The 20,878-nt window shown below is 47.3% G+C and overlaps 1 protein-coding gene across 3 annotated transcripts in view; it reads left to right on the top strand.

Annotated features, from left to right (window-relative positions):
- The window catches only part of RBL1 (RB transcriptional corepressor like 1), a 1,112,731-nt gene that overhangs the window by 137,049 nt on the left and 954,804 nt on the right, over positions 1 to 20,878 (top strand). For all 3 annotated transcript variants that reach the window (XM_069652118.1, XM_069652119.1, XM_069652120.1), the window contains 2 exons: positions 17,259 to 17,387; positions 17,492 to 17,652. In XM_069652118.1, the coding sequence (XP_069508219.1) occupies positions 17,259 to 17,387; positions 17,492 to 17,652 (290 nt within the window). The remainder of the gene's footprint in view (positions 1 to 17,258; positions 17,388 to 17,491; positions 17,653 to 20,878) is intronic.

The raw sequence follows: 20,878 nt of genomic DNA, 5'->3' as shown, positions 1-20,878 counted from the left end.
CCCAGGGGGCCGTTACCTGCTGGTGCGGGGATCCCTGCAGGGGGCCCCACTAACCCTGGCCGTCGTTTACGGCCCAAACGAAGGCCAAAGCCAATTTTGGCAGGATGTAAGGGACGAACTCAAGTACTTCGTCCATGGCACGGTGGTGGTGGGGGGGACTTCAACATGGTCTTGGACCCTTCCCTGGACAGGAAACGTGCAGGTCCGCACTCCTCCAGGGCATCCGATGAGACCATGGCTCGTAATTTCCGAAGAGTCAACTTAGAATTGGGCCTGATGGGCACGATCCCTGTCCCCAGAACAGACACCCTCTTTCACATATTATTCAGCCATCCATACATCGTTCTCCAGGATAGACTACATCTTGGTGGACGAGACCCTGCACCCATTCATTTCTGGCCATAGGGTTGACCCCGTCCCCTGGTCTGATCACGATCTGGTCCGAGTCACTATAACAAGAGGAGGGCTAAGCGAACGCATGGGGAGATGGAAGTGCAACGACTCCCTGTTAAAGGATGAGGTCCTAGCTCAGGAGGTCCTCGAGGCCATCACGGAATTCTTCGAACTCAATGACAATGGGGAAGTAGGTTTACATACCCTATGGGACGCCTTCAAGGCGACCGTACGGCGAGTCTTGATTAAAATGGGAGCCCAGAAAAAAAGGGAAAGAGGCCCAGGAAAGGTATCTTAGGGAGAAAATCGCCCTACTCCAACCAGGGGGTCTCCCCACAGTTCCCCTAGACCGTGACCAGGTGGCCGCCCTGGACGATTATAGACTCCAGTTGAAAGATCTCCTCCTTCACAAGACAGAGAGGAGTCTTCTACTGGTCAAACAAAAGTATTACGAAAAAGGGGACAGGGCGGACAGGATTCTGGCTTGGAAACTGAGGGAGGTGCAGAGAAGCAGATTAGTGAAAGCGGTAAAGAGCGAGGTGGGAGAGGTAGGTTACGATACACCCCACATTGGTGAGGCCTTCCGCCGATACTATGAGAAGCTATACTCGTCTGAATATAATGGGGGTGAGGCGGAGATTGAGGGATTCCTGAACTCGATCCAGATCCCGGCCTTGACCAGGGAGATGGCGGAGGGGCTGGAGGGCCCGGTGACCGAGGATGAGGTGGAGCGCGTGATTAGTGGGATGAAAGTGGGCACTTCCCCTGGCGAGGATGGCTACTCTGTCTACTTCTATAAAAGGTTTTGCTCGACCCTTCCCCCCCCCATTTGGTTAAGGTGTTTAACGCTGTGCTGGAGGGGGGTCCCTCCCGGACTCCATGATGGAGGCAATTATTGTGGAGCTCCCCAAGGACGGCAGCGACCCCATGGAATGCTCCTCCTACCGCCCTATTTCCCTGCTGAATATCGATGTAAAGATTCTGGCCAAGGTGATTGGGGGGGCGAATGGAGGGGATCCTGCCGAAGCTGGTCCACGGAGACCAGGTGGGGTTCATTAGGGGAAGACAGGGCTCAGATAATATCCGGAAAACTATAGATTTGCTGCACCATGCCCAGGAGTCGGATTTAGACGCGAGCGTCCTGTCCCTAGACTCAGAAAAGGTGTTCGACAGGGTGGAGTGGAGATTCATGGAACTTACCCTCCAGAAAATGGGCTTTGGGTCGCACATCAGGGATTGGGTGGCGGCTCTATACAGGGCCCCAAAGGCCAGAGTTCAAGTGAATGATAGGTTGTCGGAGCCCTTCCCCCTCTCGCGGGGGCAAGGCAGGGATGCCCACTCTCCTCTTTAATTTATGTCCTCTCCATGGAACCCCTGGCCATAGCAGTCAGAGCACACCCAGACATTAAGGGGATTAGGAGGGGCGAAGTGGAATGTAAACTCTCCTTGTTCGCGGACGATATTCTGGCTTATCTGGTTGACCCGAGATCCTCGCCCCTCCCCCCCCTCTTGTCTCTGATGGCCGCGTTCGGGCGCCTCTCGGATCTCAAGATTAATGCGTCCAAATCAATCCTGCTCCCCATGAGAGCTCGGGACCCGGGCATGGACCCTTTGGATAGCTTGGAGGGGATAACAGTGGGGAAGGCCTCCATCCGATACCTGGGAGGAGTCCTTACCCGGGACTTATCTAACCTCGCCCCCGCCAACTACGACCCTGTTGTGTCAAGAGTTACCGCAGATCTAAGGAGATGAGGGTCAATGATTCTGTCTTGGTACGGCCGCATGACGGCAGTGAAGATGAACATTCTACCACGTTTACTATACCTCTTCACCGCCCTCCCAACTGTTGTCCCCGACCGGACCTTCAGGGTCCTCCAGAACGCGGTGCGTGAGTTCATATGGCAGGGCAAGACCCCGAGGACCGCAAAGAAGGTCTTGACCTTACTGAGGGAGGAGGGAGGGTTCGGGTTGCCAGATTTTCAACTTTACTTCCGGGCTGCCCAGCTGTGCGTCCTCCTGGAACATATGAAAGAGGGGATGGGCACGTACTGGTCTTATTTGGAGGATATGTGCGCTCACCCACTCAAGGTTCGGGACCTCCTATGGGCCCCTAGCAAGTTCATCCCGAACAGACTTAAATCTCACCCAACTTTGGGTGTTCTCTGGACAATCTGGAGGGAAGGCCCCCAGACGGCACACCTAACATCGTGGCCGTCACCAATGTCATCGATCTGGGGTCACCCCCTCACACTGGGAAGCAGGGGGTTCCGCAACGCCCAGTCCTGGTCCGATTTGGGGATGGAGTGGGCAGGGCAAATGTTTAAGGAAGGGGAATTCCGACCATATGAGGATCTGAGAGACGCCCTCGGGCAGGGGTCCCTCTCCATATTTGAATATATCGGCTTGAAGGGAATCCTATGTGACCAGGCCTGGGGCCAGAACTTGAAAATACAGCTGACCCTCTTCGAGAAACTCCTGGACACAGCGACCTCCAGGAAGGGTGCGGTATCGGGGATGTATAGACTACTGAACACTGTTAACCTGGGGGAGAGGAGGGGTTCCGCACTTTTTGGAATGACTTGGCGGGGGAAGAGATCTCGGAGGACGCCTGCTCAAGGATATTTAAAATAGCTTTCCATGGGAACTTATTCACAGCGGACATGGAACACAACTTCAAGATCTTAAGGGGTGGCATAGAGACCCTGCGAAGTTGTCAAAAATGTTCACGGGAGTGTCCCCCGCATGCCCAAGGGGATGTGACCAGGTCGGTACGAGAGGACACGTGGTGGCACTGCCCGAAAGCTCAGGCATATTGGGAGAAGGTGAGGGGCTGGATCGCCAAAGTTTCTGAGGAACTACTCCCCCCAGAACCCTCTGACAATGCTGCTGGGCCTCCCCCCGGAGGACACGGACACACCCCGATACCCAAGAATGTGGGAAACAATGTTGAGGGTGGGAAGGGTTTCCCTGGCCCAGAAATGGAAGAGCCTGGAGACCCCTTCGAAGGAGGACTGGCTAAAAAAGGTTAAAAATATGTTCCTGATGGACAAATTGATGGCAATGATGAACAATGACTTGGGCTCATTCCAAGCAAATTGGTACAGGGTACAGCAGACCTGGGGCTGGGACGTGCACTGATCCTCAGGGGGGGAATAAGGAGTGAAAAGGCGCCCACGGCCGGGGGATGGTGGACGATATTCAGCCATACACGTAGTCAACGTTCATGCTCTTTCTCGAGCTGCAGACATACAGAGCTTTCACCGCGTCTCCCCAAAAAGATGATTATACTGGGACTAAGTTTATGGGGGGTGGGTCCGTTTGGGGAGGGTGAGGGGGGGTTTACTGGGCCAGTCACTTGCACATTCTTTGAAAATGTTTTGTGCCCTCTTGTTATATTATGAAAATGTTAATAAAACAAATTAAAAAAAAAAAAATAAATGCACCACTACACTGAAAAATGTTCATGTGCGATGACACAACTGCATGTCCAGCATGGTAAGAGTGTTGCTGAGGGAAAACAAAACAAAGCGTAATGTGCTGCTCAGTCTGACACTGGGTACAAAATAACAATGAATGTGCAACATGCATAGGAACAATATAGGTCTCTATCTCTATCCTCCCGGATGCTATGATGGAGGTGTTGCTTTCGGCCAGGCAGCCGGCAACAAAATTCCTGTACCGTTGGCCTAAGTTTGGCGACTGGTGCAGACGTCGCAAAGTTGATCCTTTTCAGTGCTCCATTCCTATGGTTTTGTCTTTCTTACTTTCTTTAGCCCACAGGGGCCTTCAAGTTTGTACCATTTAAGGGTTACCTGGCGGTGCTGTCTCTTTAAGTGCTCGCCCGAAGAATGTTCTTACTTTAAGATTCCTTTTGATTTCTCAGTTTCTTAAAGGAGTGACTAATGTATTCCCGCCGTCCCCTTTCCAGGTGCCGGTTTGGGATTTGAATTTGGTTTTGAAATGTCTCATGGGTGCTCCATTTGAACCTTTGCACTCTTGGCCTTTGAGGTTACTGTCCTTCAAGACTGTGTTTTTGGTTGCGGTTACTTCCGCTCGCAGAGTGAGTGAATTGCAGGCCCTTTCATCTAAGACACCCTTTGCTGTGTTTCACAAGGACAGGATTGTACTGCATGTACGTCCCTCTTTTCTACCTAAGGTAGTATCGGAATATCATTTGAGTCCCTTTCTACCCTCCTCCTCATCCTGGTAAGGAAGAGGAGCAACTCCATCGGTTGGATCCTAGGAAGGCTCTGAGCTTTTACATTTCTAGGATGTCCAGGCTCAGAGTGGATGATCAACTCTTTGTAGGATATGCTGGACACCGATTGAGCCAGGCTGTTACCAAACAGACCTTGTCCAGGTGGATTATCCTCACCATTACGGAGTGTTACCGATTGGCGGGTAAGGACCCTCCCGAAGGGTTGCAAGCTCATTCCACTAGGGCTGTGGCTACTTCCACAGCCCTCCAGCGGGGGGTTCCTATTAGGAATATTTGTGTTTGACCTGAGGCAGTCACTGCATGATGCCAGTGGACTGGACACCTCTCCGGAGGTGGAGTTTTGTCAGCCAGAGCCTGGCACTCATGCCGATTCTTCATATCGGCGCCTTATGTCTCGGGTTACCGAGTACTTGGGTTGGTCAGCTCCCCCAGGGGAGTTCGTTCAGGATGATCTCACGGACATCCTTGATCTCGGTCCACCCACTGACCCGGTTTTGCCTTTTCATATGGCTCTGCAGAGAAGGGTGGCGGCGGCTTGGACTGCTCCGGAGAGTCTTCCGGCAGTGGGCGAGTCTTTGTCGCGAAAATACCGTCCAGCCAGTAGCGACCCCTGCTACTTGTCTAGGCACCCCACCCCGGAGAGTTTGGTGGTGCAGGCGGCTATGGCCCCGGCAAAGCATGCGTCGTATCCTACCATCCCTCCGGATAGGGACGACAAACGTTTTGACGGCTGGCCGAAGAAAGTGTTTTCTTCTGGGGGTATGGTGCTTCAGGCGGCCAACTCCATATGTGCCTTGTCTCGTTCACACACACTCTGTGAAACTGTTGCATTAGCGGCTGATCATATTCCCGAAGGGGACGAACGGGATGGTTTCCTTGCTATGGTTCAGGATGGCAAGGATGCCATGTGTGAGGCCGTTCAGTCGGGGTTGGACTTGGCGGATTGTGTCAGCCGGTCCATGGCGGCGAGCACCATAATGTGCAGGTTTGCGTGGTTGCGGAAGTCTGGATTCGCTCCTGATGTGCAGTCCCGGCTCCTCAACATGCCCTTTGACGGTGAACACCTTTTTGGCACCAAGGCTGACGAAAGCCTTGAGAGGTTGCAGACCTCCAAAGCTGCAGCAAAGTCGTTGGGCGCTGCAGTTCGCCAACCTCCGCCTTTTCGTCCTAGGGGACAGCAATGGAGGGGAGGTTCCTTTCACTATTACTCGTCCTTCAGTAAAGCGAGAGGAGCTAGCAGTCAAAGAGGCCATCGTAAGAGTGCCAGAGGTGGAAGCAAAGGTACTCGAGGTGCCAAGGCCGCTCAGGCAGTTGCCTCTTTGCCCTCGGGCAACGTCGCAGCCGCTACCACTCAGTCATGAGGCCAGGTCCCATGTTTCGCCGGTTGGGGGAAGGCTGGCGCAGCATCTTGTAGAGTGGCAAGCCATTACTTCAGATGTGTGGGCTCTGGAGATCATAACCCACGGCTACCTTCTTCCTTTTCGGCAGAGGCCTCACAACAATCCACCAGGGAACCTCTTTGAAGAGTCCGGATCCGCTCCTTGCGCAGGAAATTCAAGCCCTGCTGGAGAAAGGCGCCATAGAACTGGTGCCTGTAGCGGAGAGGATCAGAATCAGAGAACACTAGTTGACAGAAATTCAAGAGGCCGGAGCCAGTGTCAAGTGGAACCGGGTTCCTGTTGTCAAGGATCACACAGTCTGACAGTTCAAGATTCAACGTTGCCAGAAGTACTTGGATATTGTCAACAGAGGAAGCAAAAGTTATAAGGGGGGAAGATGAGGACAGGCCTTGGAGGAGGCGAAAAGGGATTCACCCTAGCTCCTCGAAGCGGAACATGGTACCTTATTCAAGAAAGAAGCTGGTGCCATGGCAGTTGTTCAGGGTAGTTTCCTGCAGACCCACGGTTCCTGGAGCTTCGGCAAGAAGGACGACGTCTGAAGGGGGTCTGCACTACGCAGGGATGAAGCCGGCAGCAGCGACGAACAAAAGGTGCGCTCCATAAAAACAGGAGAGGCTTTTCAGATGGCTATCCGGGCCACTACAGCAGTGTGCAGCGATTTTGACCAAGAAGAGGATCCTCTGGCTGTGGAAGATGAGCTGGTTAGCTCCACCAGGCTCAAGGGAAGAAGACTGGATCTTTTCTGGTCGTCGAAGGGTAGATGGCTCAGGACTGCAGAAGCCCGCCAAAGGACAGTGAACAAAGAAGGCAAACCTGGTTTGCCGCGCAATGTAAAACGCAAGAAGGACTTTAACAAAAAGAAATGGCGAATAAACCCGACCGGAGCCAAAAGAAAAAGTATTTGGTCAAGCGGGTTTATGTTCGAGGCTAATATAATAGCCTAAAACTTAATTTATTTAGCCTAAAACAATACTAAGTTTATATAGTATAAACGCGGTCGAAAAGTTAGGGTAGATACCACTTGCGTACAAATCCCTCAATCACCTAGCACCACCATATTTAGCTAATAAATTCACCCTGAAACCTGCCACCAGATCCTCCAACACTCTTTGCTTATCAGTGGCCAGGTTCCACCTAAAAAGAGCTGGAGGGGTAAGCTTCACAGTGCTTGCCCCCCAACTCTGGAACTCCCTACCGCTTAACATCAAAACGGTAGAATCCTTCCAGATCTTTATGATGCAGGTCATCAGCTGGCTTCTAAACAAAGAATAACGCCATTAACACCAGACCCGTGCGGTAACTGGCTTAGACACTGTATTTATATTGTAAATTGTATATTGTACGTACTGCATATGCTCTGTTTATTGATCACTGTATATATATGTATATATTATAAACTTGTACGAAGTATGCAACACAAATATACTTCTCAACGCTGTAACCAAATTCTTAAGCGCCCTTCTACCTCTGGGTTTGGAGCGCCATACAAATAAATAAAACAAACAAACACTGCCACCATCCAAGTCTAAATGTTAAAAGAGCAAAACAAGGCTCTTGGAGGTACAGATAAAAAGGTTTAAGAAGTAACCCTTTCCAATACTCCATGTAAGATGGGGTGTACTGGATCTGTGTTTACATGACAATGTAAAGTTAATGGCAACTTTACCCTTTTCTGGGGTACAGTAGTCAGCCCCAGAAATGGGAGTCGGTGTGAAGTCTAAAAGACAACCCTGTGTCACTGCACTGAAGGGGCTGTGTAACACACAAAAGAAGGTGGGCTACTGAAGTGGTGTACTTCAGAGCCCACTATCACAAAAACAGATGAAATAAATATGGCAAAACTTGAGTAAGAGTGGGGAAAAAGCTCACACTCTTACCAAGTGAAAAAAATAACTCCAGAAATCTAGCAAAGCTGCTGAGGGACTCACTAATAAAGGGAAATTAGCCATTGAATGAGAATTCTCCCTAACAATAAGGACCTTTCAATGTCTTTAAGATCTGGTGAATGGACTGGGCCACCATGCTGTAAGTCTGAATTAGCTGTGTGACTTTTCTCAGGATCATGTTTGGTCCTTTTATCCGTAGCTCCAAGTATGTCACGCCACTTTTGGGGAGACCGGGGTCTGTTGCACCCGCTCCCTCTCCCACCTCCTGGCGGATCTACCCGCGCTTTCGCGCTTGGGCGTTCGCCGGGGGAAGAGGTGCTAGGGCCGGTGCTAGAGGGCTGCGGCGCATGCGCGGGAAACCACTGTCTCAGTTCCGCGCATGCGCCGTAGATTGGGCCTCCGCGCTGGGAAGGGATTGCCTTCCAAGCCTCGTTCTGGGTCCGCCGGCGCTCGGAGACGAAACGGCTTGCGTTCCAGGCCTCGCGAGTGCCGGTGGCCCATAAGAGGAACCGCGAGCAGTAGCAAATCGCGTCTCAACGCGGTTGCTACGGTCGTGTTGCTCGCTCCTGCTTCTTATGGTTCCTGTTCCCTGTGCCTGGTCTTGCTTCAGCTCCAGCCTTCTCTTTGGTCTCCCTGCCTTGCTGGTCCTCAGCCTGCCTGGTTCCCAGTCTCCTGTTACCTGCTTGGGTTCTCCTTGGCTCCTGTCTGTTCCACAAGCCTCCCTGGGGTCCAGTTCCCAGTCCCCTTCTTTTCCCTGGGGACCCCTGCTCCTTGTCCTGGGTTCTCCCAAGGTCTTTCTGGGCTTAGCCTCTCCTCCAGCTTTCCTGGGGCCCTCGTTCACTGTCCTTGGATTTACCTTAGGATCCCAACTCGTGGTGGTCTCCCCTCCCAATCTGGTTCCCTCTTCCTGTCTGGACCTGCCTGGTGCCTCATCCTTTGGACCTACTGTACCTCGAGCAGATCAGTCATTCCAGACCAGTTACGTGAAGCTGCTTGAACTTGTCTCCCTGTGGACTGGGGGCCTTACCTTGTATTCATCTGAGAGGTTCCTGGACTATCTTGCTTCATCACCGGATCACGTACCTTTGGAATAAACTCTTTTGGACTTCACCCATATCCAGTAACTTTCCATCAGACTGTGGCCTCTCCTGCCTGTGCTTGCACAGTCCCTTCGTCACGTTAATCAGGAGAGTGCTTTCCGTGACGCTGGGAGTTGGTCCATTCACCACCCTGTGTCATTAGGGTGGTGGAGAGGCTGGTTCCCCGAGTCACATGCTCGTCATTTCACTGGATGCAGCCTGGCGGTCCCAACTAGATCCACTGTCAAGAAAACAGGTACACAGTTCTCACGCACTTCTCTGCTTGACAAAGTAGACTCGATCTGTCACATAAACGTGCTTTGATGTAGGCACACTCCATTTCTTTGGGGTAGCATTGTACACTACACTCACCCTCAAATTAAGGTGGTCCGGCTCAAAGTTTGAGAGGTGCAGGTAGGCCATTCCAGAGGAGAGACCTAACCCTCATCTGCCTGGAGAAGTGTCTGATCCACAGAGTTGGAGGTGGCTGAGCGAAGGGCTCGAGAAGGAAGGTGTTTTGGAAGAGTGTGTTTGGTGTAGTGTGGGCCCGGGCCCAAGAAAGCCTTGTGGACGATGCAGAGGGTCTTGAACTTGATCCTTGCAGCCACTGGTAGACAGTGGAGAGATAGTCTGTTGGCTTGAGGCCAAAGGCAAGTCTCGTAGTCCTGTTCTGGATTATTTGCAGAGGACGGAGAGTAGAGAAAGGAAGATTGAGAACCAGGCTGTTGCAGTAGTCCAGCCTAGAGAGATCCAGAACTCTGGAGACGTGAGCTTCCGGGGGAAAGTGAGAAAGGGAAGAATACCTCTGAGGAGCTGCACCTGGTAGTGGGCCTTCTTGGCAAGGTCTGTGATGTGATGAAAGGGAGAGATGACACCAAGGTTTTTTGCTTCACAAGAAGGTGAATGAAGAGGGCACCCAGAGTAAGAGAGGGAAAGCGGAAGCAGTGGTCCCAGTGAGAAGGATCTCTAGTACTGGCATTAAGGCTGAGATCGTTGGAGGCGCACCAATCCTGAATCGTGGTTAGACAGTCCGGAATGAGCTAGAGAGGAGGCTGAGGGGAGCCTGAAAGCGAGCAGGGTGTCAACCGCATAAAACAGTTAGTATAGAAGGTAGCGATAAGGTGGGCCAAGTAGACATTGAAGAGCCAGGGTGAGAGGTTGGAGCCCTAAGGAACACCGCATGTGGAGAGAGTGAGTTGGTGGAGAGAAAGGACCCAAGTTGGACTTGGGAGGGTCGGTCCAAGAGGAAGGACAACCACTCCAGGGCCTGATCCATGATGCCCATGCTCAATCACAGATCCACTCAACATTCTCCTGAGCTGCATTCATGCATCGACATTCTGATAGCAAGCACTCCTAGCCAGTGACAGCACATAACAAGATTACATCACATCATCTCCCTTTCATACCCAGACACAAACCACATCATCTCCCTTTTGTTTCACACACCAAAATCCTTCCAACCTCAACTACCATCTGGACCCGCCACATCCAGACACAGTCTGCCACACTCTGGCACAAACCAAACAATCGGGAGAACATCAATCAGCCATACAGGTGGGGAAACGGGAGGAGAGGACCACAGGTTGCCTCACAACGGACCCGGATGCAACACAAAACCGTGAAGCAGAGCCACACGGAAACTTTTGTCCAAGGAAGTCCAAACACACTAACATGCGGGAGAGAGGTTTTGCCACACCCAGGACAACATTTGCAGAAGGGATACATAGATCACACTTCTTCCGCTCTCACAAACCATTCTCATTCATAACAATCAGCTCCCACTTATTACCCTAGCACACATCCCACAGAATAATCCAAACAATCGTAGCATGTCATCCTCCAACCAAACCTAAAATGGACACATGCACGCTGCACACAACATTCAATTTGTGCAAACATGCCAAACGGGACGGTGAAACAGGGCAGCATACACACAGATGCAGCCTCTCACGACAGGTGAGCACAATCATACCCACCCGAGCCACGTACGTCCTTAAACCCATATACACACATGCATGCGTCAAACAACCAAACACTACCAGAATCGCGCACATGAAACATTTAAATATAATGCGCTTCTGGTAGCACTGAAAACCTTAACGAACCATCAACTAATCTAGAGAAAACATAATTTATCTAACAATGGTAGAACCTGATGTCATAACGTTTCCGTGCCCATTTTTACATTTTCATTTCTACGCTAGCCAATAATACTTCCTACCAGTTGAATGCGTTTACCTTGACCAATTTGTCCCCAAACTTTTATTTATTCTTACCAAACAAGGCGCAACCCTTCTTGATTGGCCAAATTTAACACATGTACCTCAAGTTCGAGCGTACTTCACCTGTTCACTTGTACCTTCTATTAGGGCGTACCTTTTCACCTATTTACTTGTACCTCCTATTAGAGCGTACTTGATACCTATGATACTTCGATAACCATGACTTCAAGCATAAACTTCGGTGCACAAGTTATACTTGGGATGACACATTTCTTCTGTTTTTGGACACAACACATCACGAACTGCAACAAGGCAACGGCCCGACGTAACTCTAAGGTTATCTCTACCAACCTGTGCATATACTATTACATCAAATACATCTATACTCGTAATGTAATCTTCACTTAAACCCAATACTCACAATGTCCCCAATCTCACTGGACATCAAATTGTTTAACCTCAAACACATTGTATTTAATCCCTTCATATAATTTTCATCGTACAAACTAAACCTTTGCATTATTGCTCAAAAAAATTGTATATTGTCTTTGCAAAATTGACAATTGTATAATTCCCAGAATTCATTCAGTAGTTCTGTTTTAAAATACCTAACTGCTGTATTATCACCTATTTCTCATATTAAACCAAAAATGGTGGCTTTATCAGGGCCACACACCAAATTCCTTCAAATACACCGCAATAATTCACATTACATTTAAATACGTTATTTCTCTCAAACATAATAGTCACTGTTTTTGAATTCCCACCAAATACTAGTGGCTTATCACGTTTGTATTTAGTCACTGTTTATTTAACCAGAGTTTCATTTATACTAAAGTCACCACTTCCAAAACTTTGTGGTGATAATAGAGTTTCATTCCAATGGTTCCTCTGTTTCCTCAATAAACATATGTCCATAATTTAAAGACATTTATTGTCACGATTGCCACACCAAAAATCCAGAAAATCTTGGCACATTGCTTATAAAGTAAACATTAAATGTCATAGCCCTTATACTGTACCCCTTCCATTTTTAGTTACATTGTTTCTCACAGTGCATATAAATCTTTCTTCATTCACAAACCAGTATCAATATATCCATTTAGCCTAATTAACAAAGTTTTCCATGTCCATCCGGCGTAGTAAATTCGATGCAGTCATGCTCCGCTGTCAAAAACATCTACCAAGTGTACGTGAAGACTAAACTTGAAGCAGTCTTACTAAAAGCACTCCCATTCCTCCTCACAGAAGCACTTGACTGTATGTACAGCAATTCATTAGCATCGTAACATTCACTTCCTCCTTATGTCAACCTCGTTGACGTGATTTCCTTCAGCAGCTATTTTCAAAACGTTCAAACCCCTGCATTATGAACGAAACCATGGCACTCAGTGGACCATTATCCATGAAATTCGGTTAATTGCAGATACCTGCAGAACATTTGGCGACGTCATCACTCGCTCTGCAGCGTTGGAGAGGCCGGACCTCGCTGGGCTTCCCACACCAACCGTCGCCTCCCTGCATCATTTTTTGAATCTGGCAAGTTCTGTGCTGCATTAAGTCTAAAATTGCCCATAGTCGCCAAAGTTAACTGGCATTTGATTTTACTGCTCTTTGTGAAACATCAGCATCATACAAAGACTCTTCCATGGCGCACTGGATTTTTTTTTTCCTTTTCCATTAATGAGCACATGGGGCACCGGGATTCTCAGCGCCTCCTGTTGGACCTCTGTAGGTGCTAATAAGTCATTAAGTGCACCTTTAAAAGTACACACCCAATACTGGCACCATCATAGAAATAAGCGTTCCCTTTTTTAATGTGAACAGTCAAGTTCAAAGTCCCATAAAACGGACATCAACATTTCCTGGGTGCAGGATTCCAAGGGATATTTGATGAGGGCCTCCCTCCCAGGTAATCCCTTGCAATTCATTACTCATTTTGCTGGGTAGGATGCTTTTCTCTAGTCATGGGGGAACGGTGGGTTTCTGTATCAAACAGCTGTTTCCCCTCCCCAGCTCTCCTTATTGTCTTATCAGTTGCTGCAGCTTCCCTCTGTCCTTGTTTCTTCCCTTGTTTCTTTTTTTCTTCCAGGGTTCTTTCAGTCTCGCCCCCAATGTTATAAAGTCTATTTGTGGTCATTCAAGATGGCACTCGAACACAGACCTGCTGTGGAGTCTCAGGTTGATCGAGGAAAGCTTTTTTTTTTTTGTACAGTATGTACAGTATATACATAATCCTGTTACTCTTATGGTATATACAGTGACGTGTAGGACATGACAGGAACAAGGATAGGTATTGGACACTACATACAGAGGAGAAAGACCCACCATCCATCTTATCATCCCAGCTCAGGCCCCCAACTGACACTCTCAGAACATTCACTCACAGATCCACTTAACATTCTCCTGAACTGCATTCATGCATCAACATTCTGATAGCAAGCACTCCTAGCCAGTTATAGCACATAAGACTACATCACAACACCATCTGGTGGTGCTCGCTAGTCTATGCACAGCATGTGAATCTAAGCAGATACAATCATCAAAAAAAAGATTACGGTGAGTAATGTATGTCATGTATTGTCTTACTTGAATTTATTGTTGCTCTGTACAGGACTCATTGTAGGTGTTCAACCTTGACTGCTCACCTACTATACCTTGATTGGGTTTTGGCTAACCTCTGTCTTCCCTGTTTACCACAAATAGGGTGGTCTCCCAAAATCCTCACACAAAGGGCTGATTTTGGAAATCCATCTGAACGCTGTCCCTACCCACCCTCCACACTGCTTCTCCAAACGCCCTTTCACTCTTTACCATTCAATTCCCTCTCGCTTCTTGGACTAGCCTCTCTACTCATGCGGCACATCAACACGCACAATTGCAATTCAGAACCCCTTTGACTCCCTGGCCAATACCACGCCTACTCAATAAATCTCGTCCACAAACTCCCTCTCTCCTCTCTCAAGGCCAGTGTACTGGCCATGTCGCAGGACGTAATTGGCTTTTTCGTCACTTACTTTGGTTCATTACAGTGCTCTATTGTTAGTCCTATTGTATCTAAAAGTAAATATTTGGTGCACTGTAGCCGGAGCTCCCCAAAAGTGAATGTCACGCATAGGAGTATCCACTTCGGTTGGGATAATTGTATGCAACTGGGTTCTATATACAGGGAATAGGCAAAAGCGCTATAGAAATAATACATCTTAATTATTACTTTAGTTTCCATCTAAATGCCAAACTGAACCCAAGAATGCAAAAGAACCCTGATAAACCATTTGCCAAAGCACAAACCTGTACCTGCCGTTCTGTCTTCCCACCCCCAAAATAAAAACCTCGCCGTGCATCCGGCCTTTCCGACCCCACAACAAAAGGCCCATATATTGCATCCTGCCCACCCTGCAAAACTCATTACTGGCATCTGGCCTGTCCACCACAACTCTTAGAACTTCAATGCGAAATGTGTATGTTTAATCGCAAGTTTGGCAGATGCTGCCCGTTGAAGTAAAATAATCTTCTGAGGGTGACTCGTAGAAAAACAGTGACACCTGGATATGAACCCCATCTCCACTTTAGAAACGTGAAAAACATAGCTCATCTGCTCTAACGATACAACTATGTGTTAATGTTAGGATTGCAAGAGCTAAAATACTGTTTTTATCAAATTCCTGGTATTCCAAACTCTCCTAAATAGCTGTGGCTGTTTAAAACGTGTATTTAATACTGTTTTTTCAAAAAAGTAGCAGGCGCCCTTCTCCAGAAAGAACATGGCATAGCAACCTGTTCTGTGTTTTTTTTTCCCCACTTTGAGAGTTTGCAGCCATCGCTTTTTGCTCCTTGTACCTTTCACAGATGGGAAATATCCATTTGGTTATCAGTCTTTGTCCCCCCACATGGGCAGTCATCACCGAAATGCTATGGCAATTCCCTTTTGAACAAGAATACCGACCGCAACCCCATACACGTGTTTCAGCCTTGTTGGGCCTCATCAGTGAGTTGGAGATGTGCCTCTCTGAGCACAGTGAGCAGGGAGTCCACGTCTGGGTTACCCCCAGGTAACTCACGGTGCTGGACGGGACGGCCCTTGTGGGCGGGACAAAGACTGGCATACAAATGGATATTCCTCCTTTGTGAAAAGTACAGTGAGCTAAAAGCGACGGCTGTGGACTCGGTGGGTAAAAACCACAGAACTGGTTATCATGACTTGTTCTTTCGAGAGAGGGGCGCCTGCTACCACTTTTACATTTTTGTAAGGAACTTGGGGTTGGTCACCCTAAGTTACCTGGGGGAACCCAGACGTGGACCGCCTGCTCACTGTGCTCAGAAAGGCACAGCTCCACCTCACTGATTAGGCTCACAAGGCTGAAACATGTGTATGGGGTTGCTGTTGGTACTCTTGTTCAAAGGAGGGTTGCCTGGCATTTTGGTGCTGGACTGCCCTTGTGGGCGGGACAAAGACTGATATGCAAATAGATATTCCTCCTTTATGAAAAGTACAGTGAGCTAAAAACAATGGCTGCAGACTCACACAGTGCAAAAAACACAGAACAGGTCATCATGCCATGTTCTTTCGATGGAGAGGGGCGCCTGCTACCTTTTTTACATGTATTTAATACTATTCTTTTTGGGTAAAAGGGCCATTTACCCTGCACACTTGTGACATACTGCAACATTCCATTTAGCCTCTTAAATTCTAGTAATCTTGGGAATTGCTTCTTAACATACTGCGTGTTAGGGGCATTATCAGTTTTTATAACATAAAATGGATCATAGAGAAATACAGCAGCTGTCACTGATGTCCAATAAAAAATACCATGCCTCCTCCCTGGGCCCGCCCAGTGCCAATTGCAAACTGTTTGGCTTTTACACAATCTTTTTTATGTGTGCTCTAAAATGCAGCATTTTAACCCATTATTTAAAGAAGATTGAGAGTCATATCTTCATTAGCACCCGTGAATAATGACATAAAGTGAAAAGAACCATTTCAAGATTGTTAATCCCTGTATTTACACTTTGAGATTAGAAACTTTAAGGCCTATAATCTCACAGGCAGGCAATAGAGGAAAGTCATAGGTTTAATACGGCTCGGGCAGTGTAAAAGAACACCCAGTGTTGCTTTAAGAAAGTGAGAAAACCGTGGCAATGTCCAGTTGTTGATAGCATATTGGTGCTAGAGAATATTACAGGGGTGAAAGTTCTCATACCAACGCTATATTTGTTGGTTCATGGGCGTATCCGGTTCAAATGTCGGTTTAAAACTGATGTTTTCATTTTTAAAAACAAATGTTCTGCAAAAACTGCATAGTTGAAATAGAAATATTGACATTTTTAACTTTGTTCATTATTGCTTTTGACATTTTCTCTAATGTATTTTCTTCCTCTTCTTTTGTACCTCCTGTTTTTACTGAGGGGTGTATTTCATAGATTCACTTGTGACCACCTGCTTTCCCTTATGCTCGCTTGGCATGAGTTTGTACATGTAACATGATGGCTATATGAATCGGAGGATGGCCTCCAGCTCCTTTTTTCTTTCTGCCTTCATTGATTAATTCAGGAAGGACTGAAAGAAAGCGTCTGTGCTGTACACTGAAATGGTTCATACTGCATATGCTGTTGCCATAGATTGTGGACAAGGCAGTATTCAAAGCATCAGACTTTTTGAAAGATACAAAAGCTGCAGAGCTATTGTTACAGGCAAATATCTTCATTATCCTGCAGACTATCCATTCTAGACTATCCAGACTATCATCAGAAATTTCAAAATTGAACAAGCATCCTATGAAGTGTTTGATGTCACATGTGAAGAGGAATCTGTAGAAACAAGAATGAACAGAACAATGAACGTATAAAATTGGGAATGTAGCACTTCCGCTCTCTCTCGAGCTCGTTGCTTGGCCACACTTGCTTTTTGCGTTTGATGCAATAGGGAGGACATTATGTTTATACAATACTTTGTGCATTTGAGGTTTGATTGAAATCTTGTCTGCTGTTCTCAGTATCCCATTGCTTTTTGCTCCAAGAATCAAACATTTTTCATGCAACCTTTTTTGTTTTTAAAGGTAATTTTCGTATGATTGGAGATGATTTGGTGAATTCCTATCACTTGCTTCTGTGTTGCTTGGACTTGATTTTCGCAAATGCCCTTCAGTGCACAAACAGAAAAGATCTTCTCAATCCATTATTCAAAGGTAATGTGGAAGTGTTTCAATCTTATGTTTCTATTAAACTAAAACTTTTTTTCAAATGTTGTTCTTGCTATATTTCTTAACATTTATATTTTGGATTATGTTAGCGTTACCAGATGACTACCCTGATGTTGAGCGCAACTTTAACGAGGAACCACCATGTATAATTGATACTTTGTGTGAGCTGCATGATGGACTAATTGTAGAAGCAAAAGGGATTAAGGAACACTACTTCAAACCTTACATTTCAAAACTCTTTGCTAGAAAGGTCAGTTATTTTTAATATACTGTTGGAACACCCAGTTTATATCCCTAACACCCACCAAATATGTGCCCAATTGGCAAATGTTGCTTTGTTGTTTGCTTTTCCCTAGAACTTGGTGTGCATCACTACTAGTCTTCTGTGAATTGTTTACTTTGTAGAATTGTGATGGAATAAGCAGAGTTAGAAATTATCAGGAGCTGAGAGCAATTTAACTCCTGATTATGACCTAACAGTGCCTGCTGACCTTAAACCCCAAGAGCTACCAGGAGTTACTTTTGGCTCATTATGCTAAATGGAACGGTACAGACATACCTGAGTGACGTTAATCGTGTGTAACGAGTCATATAATAGACAATAGCTTATAATGTGTATCTCATGTGGAAGTTGGATGCACAGCTCGCAGTGTACTAGCTCCTTACTACCTAGTGATGCTTCTGCTAACTGGGTGATGTCTGATATCCAGGAGCTGCTCTTCGCTCCTGCTCAACAAATCATTATTTTGAACCCTAGAATTAGTATGCATGAAAGTGTACATCTGCCTATAGACTCGTATGAGACCGCCATCTTTTTGCTTTGTTTTGAAACATGGCCTGACTTTTTGGAGTTAAGTAAAAGCCTTCTGCCTTAATTACATTGTCCTCTCTGGGTCATTCTTATAAGGAAACTGATCAGTCTATAAGACTATTAGTAGTGAGAGACTATGTCTCAGTGAATTTATTGTATTGTTAACAATTGCCCACCTTGCCGTGAAGTGTGGTTCGGATACTTTATTTCCTTAACTTTTTTCTGTAGTGGCTTTCTGGTTACATTTACAATGTGCTTACGATGAGTTGGTGGCAGCAGATATTTTTTCTAGCATGTCTTGCACTTTTTATGTGTACACTTTTGATTTACTAAAGATGGCTAGTACACTAAAGCCATTCTACATGGTTTTTGCCTGTCCTTTTGCCATATTTTTGTTTGGCCTTTTTCCTGCCTTTCCAGGTCAGAAAATCCCAGCTAAGGTCATGCACTTGCCTGTGAAAGCTGCTGCTTTTTCGTGTGTGTGTGTCTGTCTGTCTGTCTGTCTGTCTGGTCCCAGTCCACATCTGTGGTGCCTGAAAGACTAGGTGTGTGGCATGAGTGAGACTCGGTGGTCCCTGATTGGACCAATGCTGGCTGGTTGAAAGTCTGCATGGACTCATTGTAGACCCCTGACCCCACATATTCTCTCCTGAGAATAGCCTTGAATGCTCTCCTCTGATCTCTTGATTGGATTTTGGCTAACATCTGTTACCCTGTTCACCATAATCAGGGTGGCCTCCTAAATATGTCTGCCGGCCAAATTCTAGAAATCCATCTTAACCGCAACTGACTGTATCTAAATCCTATGTTCAAAAGTGACCTCTGCACCCACGACCCCCTGGGCCTTGTTGAACGGGACCAAGCACAGAAGACAGTTCCCAATGAATTCCGGAACCTCAGAGTGGTCTCTTGAGAAATCTCAGTGGGGGGGTAAGGTAACATACCTGTTAGTTTCCCCCTATACATTGGTGTAAAGTCCAGTCCCTAAATCACTCTTTCCTGACTTTGGCCGGTGGAGGCCTGATCGATGATCCCTTCTTAGGCCTATATTGGTGAATGGGATTACGTGAGTTTACTTACCTGAACTATGCTTAGATTTTGTATCGTAAAGACTGGAATTGTCCAATCACTTAGTAAACCTACCTGAAAAGTAGACCTTTGGAACTGATAACTTAACGGCACAAGGCCCCAAACCATCTTCTTGTTGTATTCGTTGATTGTTAGTGGAGCTGTTCTATGATTATTCTACAGTGTCTTGCAGGAAGCAGCCACTATGTAGGTGCTGGTGCGGCTTGGCAATTGTAATCATGTTCTGGGGTCCTTTCCTCTAGCACTCTCGGCTCTCTTTGGCAGCGCCACACTGTTGCACATCGGACGGATCTGACCAGAAAATTGTGTTGGAGATCTACGTGGTCACTGTTGTATTTTGGCTGTATTTTGCTTTTGCCTTTTGAGTACCTGCCACCCGCACCTGCCTTGTGCAGCTGTGTGCAGCCCCCTGAGGGGCGGGAGGGAGACTTGAAACTCGCTGGCTGTAGCACTGGTAGCAACCGGCTCATCTACTGGTGAAAGGTGGTAACAGCGGTAAGGTGTAGTAGTTGTTTGGCGCGGGAGAGTAAAAGAGCAGACGGATCAGAGTGTCTCCATTCAAGTTTTTGCATACTTTTCTCCACGAGGCAGTACAGAGACAGTGGGGTCTCCTGTTTGGTTCCCTTTCAACTGTCTAGCCTCTAGTGGAATTTTATAAAGTGTCAGTGAAGATGTAAACGTTATAGAGAACACAGCATCTGTATCTCAAGAGCTATCTGACAAGATCTTTTGGCTTGGGCCAAAGTCACGGAAGTTGTTTAAGTGTTATCTACTACCAAGAGTGAATGCAAATGACTGCCGCTCAAAGATGCTTTGACTGACCTGCAATGAAACATCTATACCAAGGTCGCTATTATAGAATCTCGTGCTCCTTGTTACCGGTTTGAAGTAAATGATAATGCGGACCGGCTGCTGGGAAAAATCACTTCCCCACTTCCCGCTCCTTTTGAGATTAGGCAATTCCCCGATTGTACAGAACTCGCCGACTAAGGGAGAGGCATCTTCTTTCATTTCTTCATCAGCATCATCTTCACTGTCATTCTCTTCAAACACTGGCCATACTTCCTTTGGCCCCTTGGTAGGATCTACCACTCTGTCTGCACTGAACTTTGAGCTCACTACCTTGGCCAATCTTATGAGCATATATATTCTAATACGATCAATCAAAACAATGTATTGAGACTGATAGTGGACGCGTACCAGGATGGACGTGTGACGAGACATAGCTCCTTTCCAAGCCGTTGGGCCTGCAAATCTACATTCCCCCCACCCCCCGGTAGAGTATGTAATGCTTTGAGCTGCCCAGCAGGAGCTGTAGACGGTGGTGCCCCCCTGCTCAAGGCAGTGACCGAGACCCAGGGGAGTGTGGCATCCTAGAGAATTCCAAGCAGTGTGAGGACCGAGGAGAGACTGCCTGGGCCAGAGAGGCTCCGACACCCCGCGTTCCGGCAGGAAAAGTAGTGGCGGCATCGAGTCCTGACTGAAGGTCACAGTGGCATCCCGAGACAACATCGAAGCCCGAGCTACCCCTGGAGGGGGAGCTGACGCAAGGTGCCCACACCCAGCACTGTCGAGA

This window comes from Ambystoma mexicanum, chromosome 3p (genome assembly GCF_040938575.1).
Source record: "Ambystoma mexicanum isolate Mex_15411 chromosome 3p, UKY_AmexF1_1, whole genome shotgun sequence".
Lineage (NCBI taxonomy): Eukaryota > Metazoa > Chordata > Amphibia > Caudata > Ambystomatidae > Ambystoma > Ambystoma mexicanum.
The sequence above is the reverse complement of the archived record's forward strand: the minus strand, read 5'-3'. Positions and strand labels throughout refer to the sequence as shown.